The sequence below is a fragment of the Cyprinodon tularosa genome, unplaced genomic scaffold, assembly GCF_016077235.1.
Source record: "Cyprinodon tularosa strain WSP-4 unplaced genomic scaffold, ASM1607723v1 ctg367, whole genome shotgun sequence".
In the NCBI taxonomy this organism is placed as follows: domain Eukaryota; kingdom Metazoa; phylum Chordata; class Actinopteri; order Cyprinodontiformes; family Cyprinodontidae; genus Cyprinodon; species Cyprinodon tularosa.
Window position 1 is genome coordinate 226237 of NW_024039082.1, and position 16710 is coordinate 242946.

The following is a 16710-nucleotide window of genomic DNA, read 5'->3' on the forward strand; positions in this document are numbered from 1 at the left end:
ACAAGGTGAGGACGGAGCTGCTGCGCGGTCTGAGTGTCCTGCTGTCATGGGTCTGGACCGGCCTGTTTACCTCAGGGTCAGCGTGTAGTCGCCCTGCATCTTGGTGGAGGCGTCCCGAACCAGAAAGGTCCCGTCAGGCATGTCTCTGAGCTTTTCGTTCACCTCCTCCCTGAAAACAAAAACAAACAGCAGCTTCAGTCACCAGAACCAACCACCCAACATAACCCCAACCAAACATTCTCACTTCCTGCTGAACTTATTGTGCATCACACAGAGCAGTTCTGAATCAAACCCATCTGACCCCACCCCCTTGTGGTGGAGCGCCCAATCACAGGGAGCTCCTCACCAGGAAGTTCATCATCAGTTAATTCTTGAAGGAAAGTTTATGTTAGAACTTCAGTCAGTGGGAAAACAAATGCAGATGAATGAAGAAAAAACAAAGTATTTCAGCTGATTATTAAATAAAATTGTTTATTACATCAGAAGATCAATAAAGGTTGTTATTATTAGGAGGTTATTTTAACAGGTCAGTTATATTCTTTGTTTCTTTCCTCCTGAACTTAATCATTTTCTCTAATAATTCAGATTTTCCTTTCCTACAACTTTCTCCCAGTCTCCAATTCCTCCTGGTACTAGCTGGTTCTGTTTGTCTGTAGAGACCTGGTAAGCATACCTGGATATGTCGCCCCAGTACCACTCCGCCTCCTGCAGTGGACCGGCCACCCCGCCGTCATCGGCTTCACCTCCTCCTTCCTCCCCGGCTGAAGAAGACTGCTGAGACTTGGCTGGCTTTGGAGGAAGAGCTGCAGGAGAGAGGATGAGGACGGACATGAGGAACGTGGACCCAGAACAGTTTGACACACAGGGTTCTGATCCAGAAATAAAACCTATTTAATTCAGAACCTCTAGAACCTGCACCAGTGTCTGGGTTCTTAGAGTGGTTCTGTAATACTGCAGTAAAGGAGTCTGTGACGGTTGTGATTCAACACACTGGTACTGATCCAGTTCACTCTGTGGCTCTGACTGGAACCAGTACTACTCGCTATCTCAGACATTCAGGTCCAAATCCGGTCCGGTTGGAGCAGAATTTGAACTCCACCTGAAGCCAGAAAAGGCTACAGTCGGGCTCTGATCAGCAGAACAACAGTCAAAAGGAGGAAGGGGCCGGATCACCGCTGTACCTCTGCAGATGGGAGGAGAAATGGGGGAGACGGTTCTGTCGACACCCTGAGTTCATCAGTGAACTCACTCAGAAACAGAACCGAACAGCAGAACCGGTAGGAGAATCTGGTGGGAACATAGACTTCAGCCAGAGGTTCTGCTGGACCGGACCGCTTGCCTTTAATGAAGCTCTACCCCAGTTCCGGTTCTGTACCATACTCTGCTGATGGAGGCCAAACACCAGAATCAGTCTATTTTTCTTGGAGCGTTTCTGGTACCACTGGTCCAGTGTGCTCTAGAACCTTCTACCAGAAACTGTTCAAACATCCACAGCCCAGCCGAGGAAGGCTAGACCCTCATCTTCATCAACACAGTGATCCAACAGGTTGATGTTCTGGTTGGACCTGGACCCAAACTTAGACTCATCCTGATCAGCAGTCAGAACTGAGAGAAGGAGCTTCTCTACAGCATGATGATGCTGATGATGCTTCGTTGAACCATCAAATTATTTTTTTTCCTCCTTTCAGCTTCATGCAGAAAGAAAAATCCTTCCCATCTCCTCCTCCTGTCCGGTTTGCCTGATTCTGTATAAATATTCTCCATCTTCAGATTCCAGCTAATAAAAAACATCAGACTCTACAGATTTGGGTCCAAAAGACCAAACAAAAAACCAAAACATCTGACAAAGTTAAAACCAAATAAATGAAACCAGCACAAAAGAGCGTTTGGACCAAACTCAGGTTCTGCATGTGAACTTCAGAACAAAGGAGCCGTGGTAGAACCAGGTGCAGCTCCTTGGCGGGTCACTCATCCCGTCACAGAGAGACAAGCGCTCCGACCTCTGATTGGCTGCAGCATCTGGAACATCGTGTCTCTGCCTCAGACAATAGTTCATAGCATAACCTGCAGAGTCTCTCAGGTCCATCAGCTTATTGTGAGGATGAGTACGGTCAGTCTTCTTCCTCAAGTGTCCGTCTACTTCAGGTCCAAACACCTAACAGGCAGAACCTCACAGCTCAGGTTTTGAGACATCTACATGTTTAGAAGTTTTCCTGCTGCAGCAAAGTTCTAGAAAGTGGCATGAAATGAATCTGATGAATGTTTGAGGGAAGAAGAAAATCACTGATGAAGATGAGGTCTGCCCCCGAAGCAGAGAAACATAAAGGAGACAAAGGCAGTACAGCTGAAGTGGACTTGGAGTGACAGAGGGTCCAAACAAAGCCCGGACTGTGGCGCTGTAAATCATTCAGAACTGCTGCGCAGCGCTGAACAAAGGGGGCCGTCAGCGCAGCACCCCCCCTCCTCAGCAGACAAAGGAGCAGCGCTGACACACGCAGCCCAGAGTCACTGGGACGGAGAAACGGCGCTGGAAGGAACAATCACCGCTCAGAACCCACCAGAACCACTCCAGCACAAGTTTAGCAGGGGGGTCAGGACAGAACCGGATCACAATCATCTTCACTTATCAGCATCATCAGATCAACAGAGGAGAAACTTCACAGCAAAACCAGCTCTGCATTAACGGAACAAAAACCACAGGATTTCTGCACCAACCGGGCGACAGGACTTTCCAGCTGGGTCGCAGTTTTTTAGGGCTAGAGTTGGTTCTGACTCCCCAGAATTTAGACCCGTCTGCAGGTTTAATGGGACAGAAACAGAAACCAGCCCAGAAAGTTTCAGAGAAGCTGAGCAGTCTGGATCATTTAGAACCGGTTCCTCTGGTTAACCAAAAGTTGGGCCCAAACTGGAGAAATAAAACGGACTGGGATTCCTACCGTCCTCCATGGTTTCCTCGATAAGCTGCATGCTGCCCATCAGATCTCAGCTGCTCCCTCCACCTCCTCCTCCTCCTCCTGACTGAAGCACAGAGCCACAAGGCTGAGAATGAAAACGGGCCGACTTAACAGGCCAGCCCACTCAGCCAATCAGGGGGAAGCCTGTCAGGAGGGGGCGGCGCTCTGATGGCTACAGAAAGGAGGGGAGTGTGGAGCTTAAATGAACAACGGATCCAAAAAACCCACCAAAGGCTACAAGTGGGAACTGAAGGAACCGGACTCTGATGAGGCCCCTTATCACCTTCATGTACCGACTTCGACCCGCCTCCTCAGGTCCGCTCAGATCTTCCTCTCTGCAGCTTCACTGGCGTCTCCAGTGTGAATCTGAACCTTTACTGGTTTTAAAAAAAATATTTGGACCTAAATGTGCTTTAATTGCGGAGCCATTGTCAACAGTTCAGTGAAGTTGGCTCATTTTTGCAGGTTTTGTTGCTTCTGGATGATTTTGTGTTTAAACTTTACAAGTTTGATAAGAAAGGCTGCAGCTGCATCTGTTATGCAACAAAGTGCTGCAGCCTGAAAAGTGTTGTCCTATACCCCCCCCGGTGATTTTCCATTGTAGGACGACTAGTTGCTCACAAAGACGCAGGCTGTCGTCTACCCTGGGGTTGGGGGGGGGGGTTGATTGGACTCACAGCTCTCAGAGGTCTGCAGCCTGTCAGCATCTCCATCTGACTTTCAGTCCTCGCTCTCTCAGTCCCTCCCCCTGGTGGGGGCGTGCAGCCAAACAAAGACACAGAGAGGCAGCAGGACGAGCCAATTCAAACACACAGATGAGCCGCGTGAGGAATGATTAAGGTGAGCCTTATTTTCACCTTTGCAGACCCAGAACAAAAACATCTCTGCCTTCAAAAGGTCGGTACCTCTCTCAAGGCAACAAACCACAAAAAGCTGCATAACTCAAAGAAGCGACGAACACAATGACATTAATGAGCAAACGGCTCCAGACGCTGTCAAATCAAACAACCAGAACCAAGGAGGAAGAACCATGAACCCCCCAACCTGAGCTCAGACCGAAGATCCTAAACACATGAAACAACCCAAGCAGCAGAATGGGACCAGAAAACACAGCCAATGCACCCACCCACTTGCTGACACAAACTTCCCCTCCAGTGCTGCATATGCATCTCAGGGATCCAGAGAAATATCAAATCACATTGATCTGCCTGAAAACATGCCTCTGCCCCAGAAGAGACGCTACAGAGAGGCAGCGGCCCGTATCTGCACCACCATCAATTCAGCAGGACAGAGGAAGAGGGGGGGCTGGGACGACAGCAGCACAATGCCTGGAGGACGAATGAATGGAGAACAGGAGAAATCAGGCTCCCCTCCGGCTGACAGTGGGAGAAACGGTGCCGCAGACGCCTGTTAGACAAAGATGTTAGGATGGGGAATTTTATTCCAGGTTTCTGCATTGTTTCCCCGGTGCATCCCACTTCCCATCCCCCTTTCAAAGGCAATTTCAGAAAGATCCAGAAAAGAAACTAGCAACCTTATTAAAAACCCTGCTTGTAGGAAAGTTTAAAACTGCAGGTTTGTTTTATTCTTCTTCACCAATGATGCTGTTTTCCCTGGATGTCAGCAACCAAGTTTTCACATCATCTGAATATTGATGACAATAATCAGCTGGATGAAGAGGCAGACTCTTCCTCACAAAGCAGGTTTAAACATGGAACCAGATCTACACATCTAAGTTTACCTGCAGATCACAGGTAAACATCCAATCCTCTGGTTCAGGAGTTAAAAGCTTTTCCATGATCAGTAAAAATTATTTTTTTCCATCTGAGAAACTACTGACAGTAAAAATTATGATTTCAATGCATTTTGGCTGCATCAGATTCATACAATAAAGCCTAAAATAAACCAATAAAATAAAAAGCCATTAAAAGACACAGCCAAACTCTGTCTTTTAATGACTCAGATATAACCAGTTTAAAAAATAAATTTAAACATCAGAAAGAATGGAGGGAAATCTTTTTTTAACACCTGGGGCAGTTTCAACTAAATATTTTTAGGGGAATAAAGAATCCAACATAATTTCTGCTCTTATTTTTCACATAGTGAAGGCTTTATGGGTGACAAACTCGGTAAAGGTAAATAATCCCTGGTGTGTTTTGGTTGATGCAATCCAATCTGAGGATCAGATCATCAAATAAAACTGAATTAATTTATTAATATTTCTTTAAAAGAGAATAGCCCTTTAATAAAGCTCCTTCCAATCACTCCGTCGGGTGGCTGCCTACCTGGAGGCTGGTCCATCTCCAGGTAGAAGATGAGCTCAGTGGAGTAGGGCATCATCACGTCCCGCCAGCCTCCTTCCTTTCCAGCTTTCTCTGCCGTCCAAACCGTGTTGTACATCGCTTTCAACGGTCAAGCGCGCCTCGAATAAACGACAAAAACCGACGTGTATAATTTAAAAACACCTATAAGACGTATAATTTAATGTTTCTATAAACTCCGTCTGAATTCCTGCTTCAGAGTAAAATAAATAGATAAAAAGCGGACAGCGAGCTCCGGGCTTGCGGCTGTTTCTTCAGACATGCTAACAGCGGAGGGCTTTTCATGAAGGCCCGCTATGCCCGAACAAACGCCCCGTTCAGAAAAAAAAAAGGAGACACTCGTTCAAACTGGGAGGCTAGCGCCGCTTCTTTCAGCGGTCTCCTTTCCTTCTCCTCCAGACGAGCCTCCGACTGCCCGGCTCCATTTTTAAAACAAGCACTGAGCAATGGAAGGTGGTGGAGGTAGATACCGGCCGGACCGAACCACTCTGCCGAGGCTCACGGGGGTCAGGTGGATTATTTTAAAACAAAACACCTCCCCAAAAAGCCAATTTAACTCAACCAATATATAGCTATTAGATTTTAAATTCAATAAATGCCGAGATTTATAATGGAGGTGTCAACAAAATGCTAAATATAGCCGCAGTGATGATTTTATATATAGCTCTGTCTTCGCTTGTTCACGTTCCGAGTGGGAAAATCCATTTCCTCCCGCCCAGTGGCGGACCAGCCTCCAGGCGCATGCGCATTGACACAGTAGGAGGACGACTTCAGCTTGTCTGCCAGCTCCTGTGTGGTTTTCAAGAGAAAAGGACTCATAATGTTAAAATAGTTCTCCAGTGAAAAGAACCCATGGGTCCCATTCAATTTGGTTTTCTTTTTTAATATTCCAGAGAAAGACTAAATCACAGTTCTGGTGTTTCTGTAAATGATAACAACGATTCCAGCAACAATAAAAACCACCAATTTTCTGTGGTTTTCCAGAGAAAGATGACGCTGAACCAGTTTAAAAGAAAACCATGGATCCAGTTTTACTGAACTCAGCCAGGAAGTGATAACCACGGAGCAGGTTTAATTGAAGGTTATCAGATTACCTTTAGAAAAATACAATAGAAAATCCGGTAATGCTGTAGGCCTATAAAATGCACTAAATGAGTAGCAATCATCAATTTCATTAACTCTATGTTTAGAGCACAGAGATGGAACATAGAGGTGTGTGTTAACACAATGTCATGACAGGTAGACATAAGTAATGACGTCTACCAGGGTCATAAGGTCAAACTATTTCTGCAGAAAGAGTATTCACAAAATAAAACATCTCAGACAGCTGATAAACTTTTTAAAGTTGATGCAACAACAGATTTAAAGTGAACTCAGAGCACAAAGCTCAGAGAAATCACAAAAAAATCAAAGAGCCCCATCTCAGACTCAACTGGCCTCAGCAGTGGCAGCAGAGTAATGATGGCCCAATTAAAACCCAGACCTCTACTGATTAAATGGCTGTAGGAGATCTTCTGAGTGCCGTGCAAATACAAATGTCTCAATGAACTAAAGCAATGTTAAAGGGATATGTGGAATGATGTTTCATTAATAATTCCCAAATCTCTTCTTTATGAATCCATTGACTGACTCCAGGGAAAAATACAGTTCATGCTTCAGATAAAACTTATTTGATAAGTGATGCAAGAGATTGGATGTTGATAAGCATGGAGAACAGTTACTTTAAAGGCCTTGAAGGCTGATAAAACAAACGATTAGTTCGCTGCAGATATAAGCACACAGTGTTTGGTGTCGGACAGATGAGTACCAGTCCTCCACCTTCTGAAGGAGGAAGTTTAGCCTTGACTGGAAATAGTGAAAAATGATACAAGCTGAACAATCAAGGAGTCATATCGAAACTGAATAACACGCTAACCTAGCAAAGAAGCAAACTGCTAAAAATACATGTGAGGCTGGACATTTATGACCACATATATCATTAGAAACTGATGATGGGTGGATGCTCTGTCAGAACTTTACTGCAGCTTTCAGTACCAAAAACACCAGAGCATCCCTAATTCAGACAGTACCACATGCCTAGATGCACAAACTCTCCTCAAATGTTTGGGTTTTCTGAACTAAAATGCAGTTTCCATCTGAATAAGAACACAAAGGATTTAAACATAATGCTTACACCTTATGTCACAGCAAATTCAAAATGTCCTGCAAACTAAGCAGTTAGACAAGCACACACAACTCTGAGAACAACACACATGCAAAGAAAACATTCTACGGCGAAAAACTGTAGTCAGAGGAAATAGAGATGCATAATACATTAATGATGCTAACATTTAAAAAACAAATACAAAGGAAAAATACGGCAAGTCGAAAACCATTGCTAGCTAAGAGAAGCTGCAAACTTAACAGAAGTACTCCAGCCCACTAGGGGGAGACGACCGGCAGCTCATATTGTTACATCATGCTTACATCAGGATGCTAAGAGAGATTAGGTAAAAATATTCCCCTTCTCTCCCCACTCTGAAAATCCTCTGGATAGCATCCTGTTTATGTTTTTTCTAAGAGCCCTATCACTACCAGATCTGTCCCGGAAGCACGATCTGTTCTGCGCATGCGAGAACAGATATATTCCATGTGTCCATAATTATGCAATTATGGTACTAAAACTATTTATTTCTAACTCACTAAATAATAGTAATACACATCTGTAAAAAATGTTTTAAGACTTTAGTGAGACATTTTTTATGCTTTTTACATTTTCTTCGTTAAACTGCTTCGCTGACGTCATCATCAGACGAAATATGATAAAACCATGTTTATCTGTAATTTATTGTTGTTTTTTTCTTTAGATTACGCACTATATAGCATAAGGTTAAGACTAAAAAACACAGGATTTATGTTTGAATCCAAAGCCGAAAAAGTTAGCTCCTGGAAGTAGCGTAAGATCCCATTTCCATCGCAGATCGGGCAGAGACGAGTGATAAAGGAAAGAATTTTAAGGCGTTTATTTTCTCAAGAAATACATTATTAACCTTTAACACATTATATTTTTGTACGTTTACTATTTTTGGTAAGGGAAAACGTAAACGAAAATGTAGGTATTTTTAACAAAATAAAATCGAGGACGACCAGGATGTATACCTGGATGCCCAATCGCAAATGAGTATATGGCCCACGCGCAGAACGGATCGTGCTTCCAGGACGGATCTGATAGTGACAGGCCCAATCCTTAGATGTTAGTTAGTAGTAATGTCTCTGTTCTAGTTTACAATGACTTGATGATTGTCTCCCCCTGGTGGTCTGGAGATCTTCAGTTATGGGAAGTTAATTTGCAGCTTTTCTAAACTCTGTGGTTGCTTTTGCTACTTACAGCATTATTCCTTCGCCTGACCTTGCTTGTTCTCTGTCCAAGCATCGTTTATATGTTTGTTAGTCTGATTTTTGTTTTACAAAACTTTTTGAATTTATTGTGAAATCATGAATGCACACAGTGTTTGTACCCCTCCTCCCCCCTTAGAGGGTCATCTGATATATGCACCTTTACTGGTCAAAAGGAATCATATAAGTTTAAAATGATTTATAATGAAGCAGCTGAGTCATCGGTTTGTATCAAACATGACCAAAACCAATTAAAAAACAAAAATGTAAGTTTACTGAAGATGTGATGGGACACAGAATAGCTAAACCAACATCCTTTATTTAGCTTCATTTCACCCCCATGCACAGGAACCAGTTAGCACTTCTTTAATAAAAAAGGCACAATAGGATCACAGTCCAGACCCAGACAGACCCCCCCCCCCCATCCTAACCTTCTGTTAATAGCCTAATATCAATACATTATCTGCCAGCATCAGTCTGTCTTTGGCGCCCTACTTCAGGATGCAGCGTCCAATAAAAGAGCTGCTCTCCAATCTGCTCGTCCATCCGTCCCTCTGTCCATCTGCGGACAGCAGAGGAGGAGGCGTGAATGAGCTGTATTTAAATCTCGCTCACAGATTACGTTGCTCCCCAGATGGCTCGTGCTGGACGCACAGATCCCGGCGCTTCTCTGTGAAGTGTGTCAAACAGGTTTAATTGCTGCTGCCGCTCCGTGTCAGGGGCAGATGGAGGCCGAACAATGACACAGGAACTGACTCTGCCTCGACACACAAAGGGAGAAACAGGGAGAGGACGATGATGGGACCAGGAGAATTAATCTGCACCGTCTGCGGCCATCGGCTCACTGCAGCCCATTTAAATTTCCCAACAATAGAAGACAGCAGCTTCCAGAGAAACCTCCCACAGCTTTAGACTGTAATTATGCTTTCAGACACCTGGTTTGGTGCATCCTGAACGAGATGCAAAAGATATAAAATGCGGCTAGCATCGTGGTCTGGGCCTCTTCTGTTACCTTTAATCAGTTTAATGAAGGGATGCAGAAACCCGGTTTCAGTGTGTTCATGTTGCAGTGAACCAGGACCTGTTTGCTATTGGGCCAGCTGCTGGAAACTGGTACTTTAAAAAACATAATTTCCTTTCCCTTTGCAGCTGTGTGCTGCGTGGCCACTGTGTGGGGTCAGGCTGTTACACATGCTCCCATCTTCATCCTTACTGCTCTCAATAAATCATATAACAGCAGAAACAAAAACAGTTTCTGTCATTTCATCGGAGAACCATCATTGTTAACAAACGCAGGGTCATTTCAAAAATACCTTCCCTGGGCTGCATCATGGCAAAGATATCTCCATCCAGGGTTTAACTGGCCTCTCACCCCGTGACTGCTGGAGGTGGACGTCTAAGACTCTGTTTAGATGGCTGTGAGCAAAGTGATGCTCAGTGTTTATCATAAAAAAGCCAGATTCTGCTCTCATTTAAGAGCCGCCTGCAGGTTCTGAGGATCTTCTCTGGTAAAACAGCCTCTCCTGCAGCACCTTAACCCTCTGGAAGAGGCTGATCTTAATTCTCAGCCTGTCGGCTCAATAGTAGGGGAGGGGTCAGACGTCCCCCAGCGGGTCCCCAAGAAACACTACAGATAATTGGTTCCAGGTTAACAAATCAATAATTCAACGCAGTTTGAATTTTTTAAGCACATTTAAGTGATGAACATTTCTGACCAGTGAAGGTTAAACAGAAAACTGGGTGAGACAACAGGAAGCAGGCGGGAGTCGGGTGTGAAGAGGACGGGAGCGGGGCCGACCCCGAGGCTCCATCAATCAGATCATTTACAGCCCTGCCTTGGTATGCATCATCTATGTTATTAAAAGCAATAAAATAAAACTATAATGCAGTTGATTTACAGTAAAAGCATCATGCAGTTTATACTGCAGGTTCCAACTGAAACAGCAACATTTTATGAATATATAAAATGTACAAAAACAGGCATAATTAGATGAAATAACGAGTAAAATATCAAGCATGTTTTGAAATAATGAAAATGGAAAACTTACCTGAAAGTAGGTAAAGATAAAACAATTAGACATTAGCTTTTAAATGTATATTAATGTATGCAACCAATGGCATAACGACACAACAATAGGCCCGTAAGCAACATTATCTGGGTGGGCCCCATGTGCAGTACAACACGTGATAAAGGTTCAGGATACGGCAACAGTTCCATAAATTGGCCAAGAAGATACAATTATGCAACACTGGAACCATTGGTTACAGCGCACCACCACATGTTACAGACATCCCAAGTTCCAAAAACTCGTTTCAGGGAGATGCTTATCAAACCAACCCGAAACATGCCCCATACATACACACTTCATCATTCTTCTAGTATATTGGCTCAAGAAGCCATCGGATTACCTTGAGCTTCACAGCCCCCCTCCTCACCCACGCTCCTTCCATTCACCTCCTATTCGCAATCTTTACTCACTGCAGCAGCAACGTCCACCTCTCCCTCTTTGGTTCTTTGAAGTGTTTATTTTGGGAATGTTTTTCCGTTCTTCCAGCAGCTCTTCTTTCCCTTTTCTTTTCTGGAATCTGCTTAAGTACCCTTTTTTTTGGTATCCATCGTCGCTAACACATTGTACGTAACGGTTATGGTTTCAATCTATGCTCTGGATTACCCATAATTCCAAGTCATAGTGTAAAAAAATAAAATACTCAAATAAATCATTCTTTTAAGATCTATATTGCGGTTTGGAACATATTATATGAGTGTTTTTTTTACCAACCGTCTAATGAACTATATACAGTTATTAACATATTATTAACAACCTGTTGAAATCTGGTATGTTTTGTGGTGTAAATAAAGTCCGGTGTGGAAAATGGCTTCAGTATCAGGTGGGTTAAAGAGATTTTTTTTCGCTCCACTACATCTGCAAAGAGTCTTCCTAATCTACAATTACGTAGGGGGCCTACCAGGTGTCAGTGATGGGGCCCTAAGAAGTCGTGGGCCCCTAAGCAAATGCAGTCTCTGCTTACCGATATTTACGCCTTTGTATGCACCTATATGTTAAAGCTCTGCCTTAAAGCATGAGATACTTTCACCAACTAAAATGACTTTTTACATTTCCCTCTTTGCTCCCCTCACTCCCTCAAACTTCTGATGGCGTTTCTGATGGCGTCACTGATGGCGTCACAGTCAGAGAAATTACTGATGTCAGGTGGTTCTTCATTGGTTTAATGCATCAGTTACAGGCCGTCCTTAGAGCTGCCAACGGTTTGGGCAGAATTTTCATGGAAGACAGGAAATGAGGTCATGTGTGTAATGTGATGACTGAGTTTTGGGAGGCTCAGGTCACACAGAGGAAAAAACTGCAACGGTTAGAGCAGGTTCCTAATCAGAAGTTGCTCCTGTCCTTCTGGAAATGTCTCCTCCCTCCGTGGATCATCCCAGGAGCCTCAGGTAGGCTGGAACTCTGGGCGGTTCTTTTGAGCTCCGCCATCATCCAGGTCCCTGAACAACCATGTAAGGCTGTAACGCCTACAGGTCGGTTTGCTGCTTCCCGGAATGCCGAAGGAAACCATCCCATAATGAACAGCATTGGTGTTGATTACTGTAAATCTGAGGAGCACCTGTTAGTCTATCAGTTTGTCCCGTCTGCGCTTCGCTCACATGACAGATTCAGATAAAGCTGGTGTCCCTGGAAGCATTTTATTTCCAAAGAGAGCTCAGAGCTCAGCGGTTGTTGGAAGAACAAGCAGTTCGGCTGTAATCAATGTTTCAGCATTTGGGAGTTATCTCTCCGAGGTCAAACACCACCTGCAAACCGTGCCGAAGCTAAAAAAAACCCACGCTGCAGCCAGTTTATGCAAACAGAAAAGTACGACTCAAAGCCCGGTCTCCTTTAGATACGGAGGTAGACACCACCAGTAGGACGCCTGATATGGCCGCCGGCACCTGCAGCCTGCAGCTTATCTGCTGGGCTGACATTAAAACAGCAGCAGGAACGAGGATGTAGCTTCCTGCTCCTCTGGCTCCTCTGGGCTGGACGCTGAATTACACTTTACCCTGTCTGAAGCTCTAAGCCTGACGACCTTTGACCTGAGCGCCCCTCCTGCTTAAGGAATTCAGACTTTTATACTTTGAAGGAAAAAAATCTAACATGTTTCCTGCATTGTGGAGAGTTGGCTTATGGGTGAAAGTTCTGCTTGTGGCTGTAGAGATGGATCTGAATCCATCTTTCTTCCTCCATCATCGAGTCGGTCCAGAACCCACCGAGGAAATCAGACTGAACCAAAGTCCGTCAATTAAAAAACGACTCAATCATAAAACCTTTTCCGATGTTTATGAAGAACATTTAAGGAGAAAGTGCTGATAATGTCGACACTTTTTGTGCACTGAGCACCTGATGAACCAGAACCTGAACAGGTGAAGATTCCTCAGACATCTGGATGGATGGATGGATGGATGGATGGATGGATGGACGGATGGACGGATGGACGGACGGATGGATGGATGGACGGATGGATGGAGGGATGGATGGATGGATGGAGGGATGGATGGACGGATGGATGGATGGACCGAAGGATGGACGGACGGACGGATGGATGGACGGACGGATGGATGGACGGATGGACGGATGGATGGACGGATGGACGGATGGATGGAGGGATGAAGGGACGGATGGACGGACGGATGGATGGAGGGATGAAGGGATGGATGGATGGATGGATGGACGGACGGACGGATGGATGGATGGATGAAGGGATGGATGGATGGATGGATGGATGGATGGATAGATAGAGATCTGTGCAGGAAGCAGGTCAGTGAGACTCCAGCTGTTTCCCAATGATGGTTTTTGTTGCATGACCCCAGTGAAAACGGAAACAGGAAAACTTTCTAATAACTTTTATCCTATGAGATAAATGAATAAATAAATAAATAACATATATTTCATAGTTAATTTATATATTTGTTAGGTCATTTACATTCAGATGTGTCAAGTAACAAAGTATAAATACTTTGTTTCATTACTTAAGTAGAAATTTTTGCTATCTAAACTTTGCTGGAGTCATTCTTTTTTATAGAAGTTCTTACTTCTACTCCCAGTTTCTGCAATTATCTCTACGTTCTATGCCTTACATTTAGAAATACTTGTTAGTTCTGTTTCCTTTAAGCATATTTTCGTTATGTCTTGTTGTTATCTAAAAATAAAATAAAAACTATCAAAATAATTTATATTCTCCTGACAATTTCTTTGTTTGCTGTCCACCCACATACTAAAAATAAATAGTTTAAATAAATAGTTATTAGTTATAAAACTAACAAAATTAAGAAGGAAATTATCATCCACAACTGTAGAAAAATGTTCCTCTTATAACTTAGTAAAGTAAAGTATCTGTCCTTAACATATTTGCCTGCATTACTTTTACTTTTATACTTTAAGTAGTTTTAAAAATTATACTTTTACACTTTTATTTGAGTAAAAAGCCTAGGTGATCATTTAACTTCTACAAAAGTGTTTTTAAACAGTAAGATTTATATTTCAAGGTGTCAAACATGAACACGTTTGACACCTTTGTCCACATGCATGTATTTCTATATTCTGTCCCTCTATATACATCACAGTGATTGTGAAAACTATCTCGTGATCCTCCCATTGATGTCTCTTGAGCCCCCAGGAGATCCCTGACCCCCAGTTTGGGAGCATCAGCTCTACAGAACATCTGGAGTTATACTCAGATTAACACAGCTGGGCTCCGTTTAGGACACAAAAGGGAACCTTTGAAGGAAACCTGCTGCAGGGGGATTTATTTAGGGGTAAGACACTGTTCAAGCAGCTAAAGCTTGTTGCCTGTAGGTTTCCCACAGAAAGTGTCTATTTGGGGATACCTCTCATCCGGTTTGAAGAAGTGCTAAATATGATGACCTTTGACCCCAAGCAAAACCTCTAGAACAAATAAAAAAGCAGGAGTAAAAATATGCCCACTTGTAGGGCCTAAAGTGTCTTTGCTGAAGCTTTATTTCTGATCTGATCGAAGCCGTTTGATTTGATTGGTCAGCAGGAACAGAGAAGTTTATCCGCTGCAGCTCTGCAGCAGCAGGATTTGTTGTCTGAGTTTTTCCTCCAGCTCTTGTGCCAACAAATGGGCATCTGTGCAGTTTTTATTGTGGTGTGTTATGGGTTTAATTGGCCCCGGGGGGCCGTGTGTGACTGTGTGCATGCTGTAATAAAGCAGCCATTCAGATAAAGACAAAACAGTATCGTACATCTCACCGACACGCTCCCCAGTGTCACCCAGTCACTACTGTACCATCCATCAGCGGCTGAGCATGTGGCCCGGCTGAACGCTGGGGGTGGGGGGGGCAGCTCCGAACCAAATTATGCAGCAGAAGAAGAATTAGGATCAATGGGTGGGGAAGAAAAGAGTCGGGTTAGAGGTGCACGATCAGGTTTAAACTACCATTCTGATAACGACTTAGACTAAATAACCAATTAAACGGAGAACCTAAATGTTCTGCTGGGTGATACCAGAACCAATTTCTCCAGAACATAAAGGTATTAAAGATGAGCACAAAACATTGCTCTGATTTCTAGTAAAATGTAAAGTATGAATCCCAGCATGCTGTAGGTGGATGTATTTATAACTGACGCTAACTGATGGGTTCTTTGAAAGAAACTTGACCGGTTCTGATTCAGCGCGAGTGCTGAGTGAATGATGTGACCTCACACACTTAATTTAAGGATGATGGTTTTGTGTTGATGAGACTGCAGTTTCAGATCTGTTCCGATGTTTGTCGGTTCTCCTTTCTGTGTTCGATGAGGACATCAGGGATACTGAAGCGGCTCGGTTAAGGCCTGGCATCAGTTTGGTCACCTATGATTGTTTTTGGAAAGTAAGTGGACAGTGATGGCTTACAATGTCTTACAGAACATTGTACCAAATATTGTAGAGAGTATCGTACAAGAAATCGGACCATTGAACTCTGACTGGCAAAGATGTCTACCTGAACATCAGCAGCATGTTAAAGGAACCTGGAGGAGTTTCAGGGAACATATAGACAGAGATTATCCCTGTTCCCTCAGATGGCTCAGCAGTCATCAGAAGATGATAGAACCACAGATCTGACCCGATAGTTTACCTGCAGAACTACTTTATTGTCATTAAAGTCGTTACATCCCATGGTTAGACATGCATTTTCTTGTTAGTATGAAATTTTAGGAGTGATGTGTTGCTTAGCGACAGTGCTGATTCCTGGTTTCAGGTTGAACAGTTTAACATTCAAGTTTACCTGATGGTTGGAAACTTGACCCGGATATAAAAGAGCTGCTGTCAGTCTGCAGAGAGGGGAACCAGCTGCCCGGAACCATTCGGTTTGTTATCAGTAATCAGCTGTTTGACAGATGTTCGTCTTTAGAGGTTGGCTCGATCAGTTAAAGCATATTCCCCGGCAGTACTGCCACCTGCAGGTGATCTTTGGATCATCCACTCCACCGTTACCTTGTTAAGTGTGAAAATAGCCAATCCGTTAATGAACTGGGACTAATTAGCATTAATGAACGGTGCTGATTGCCTGTTCGATCCAGAGAAGTGGTCCCAGTAAACTACTGGGACTTCAACAAGTTTGCATTGGTGTTTATCTTTTCTTTGATTTTATTCCTCAGATTTCTCGACTATATATTTTTTAAAGTTTTATTCCAGTTCTTAACAGTTTTTCTAGCCTGACGTAGTCCTACTCAATTCTAGTCAGAATATGAGTCTGATACTGCTCCATAGAGCTGTGATTATGAGGCGTGTTTCGAACGAACCAGGAAAAAAAATGCCTCTGCATTCAATTGGATAGACCTACAACCAATAAGAGCAACGGAGTGCGTGATGTATGTTAAGCGGCCAAGGGAGCCAGCTGATAAATTAAAGTTTTGCCGAATCCCGTAGGAAGGACGCCAAAAACATCTTTCTTTTCAACAAATGCCTTGATCGCGTTTCTCTATTCCTCTTTTAAAATTAATTTGCTGTCGATATCTTCTAGAACAGATCTAATAGCAGAATCTACACACCTCAACTCT

At 43.6% G+C, this 16710-nt stretch overlaps 1 protein-coding gene across 5 annotated transcripts in view; it reads right to left on the reverse strand.

Moving 5' to 3' along the window:
* LOC119790526 (phosphatidylinositol 3-kinase regulatory subunit gamma-like) overlaps positions 1-16710 on the reverse strand; it is a 159096-nt gene that overhangs the window by 9106 nt on the left and 133280 nt on the right. For 3 of the 5 annotated variants that reach the window (XM_038296072.1, XM_038296068.1, XM_038296069.1), the window contains 2 exons: positions 674-803; positions 71-169 (listed from right to left, as the gene is read on the reverse strand). In XM_038296072.1, coding sequence (XP_038152000.1) covers positions 71-169; positions 674-803 — 229 coding nt within the window. Of the gene's footprint in view, positions 1-70; positions 170-673; positions 804-2936; positions 3060-5239; positions 5718-16710 lie in introns of those variants that run through there. The other 2 variants (XM_038296070.1, XM_038296071.1) reach the window with 2 other exon arrangements.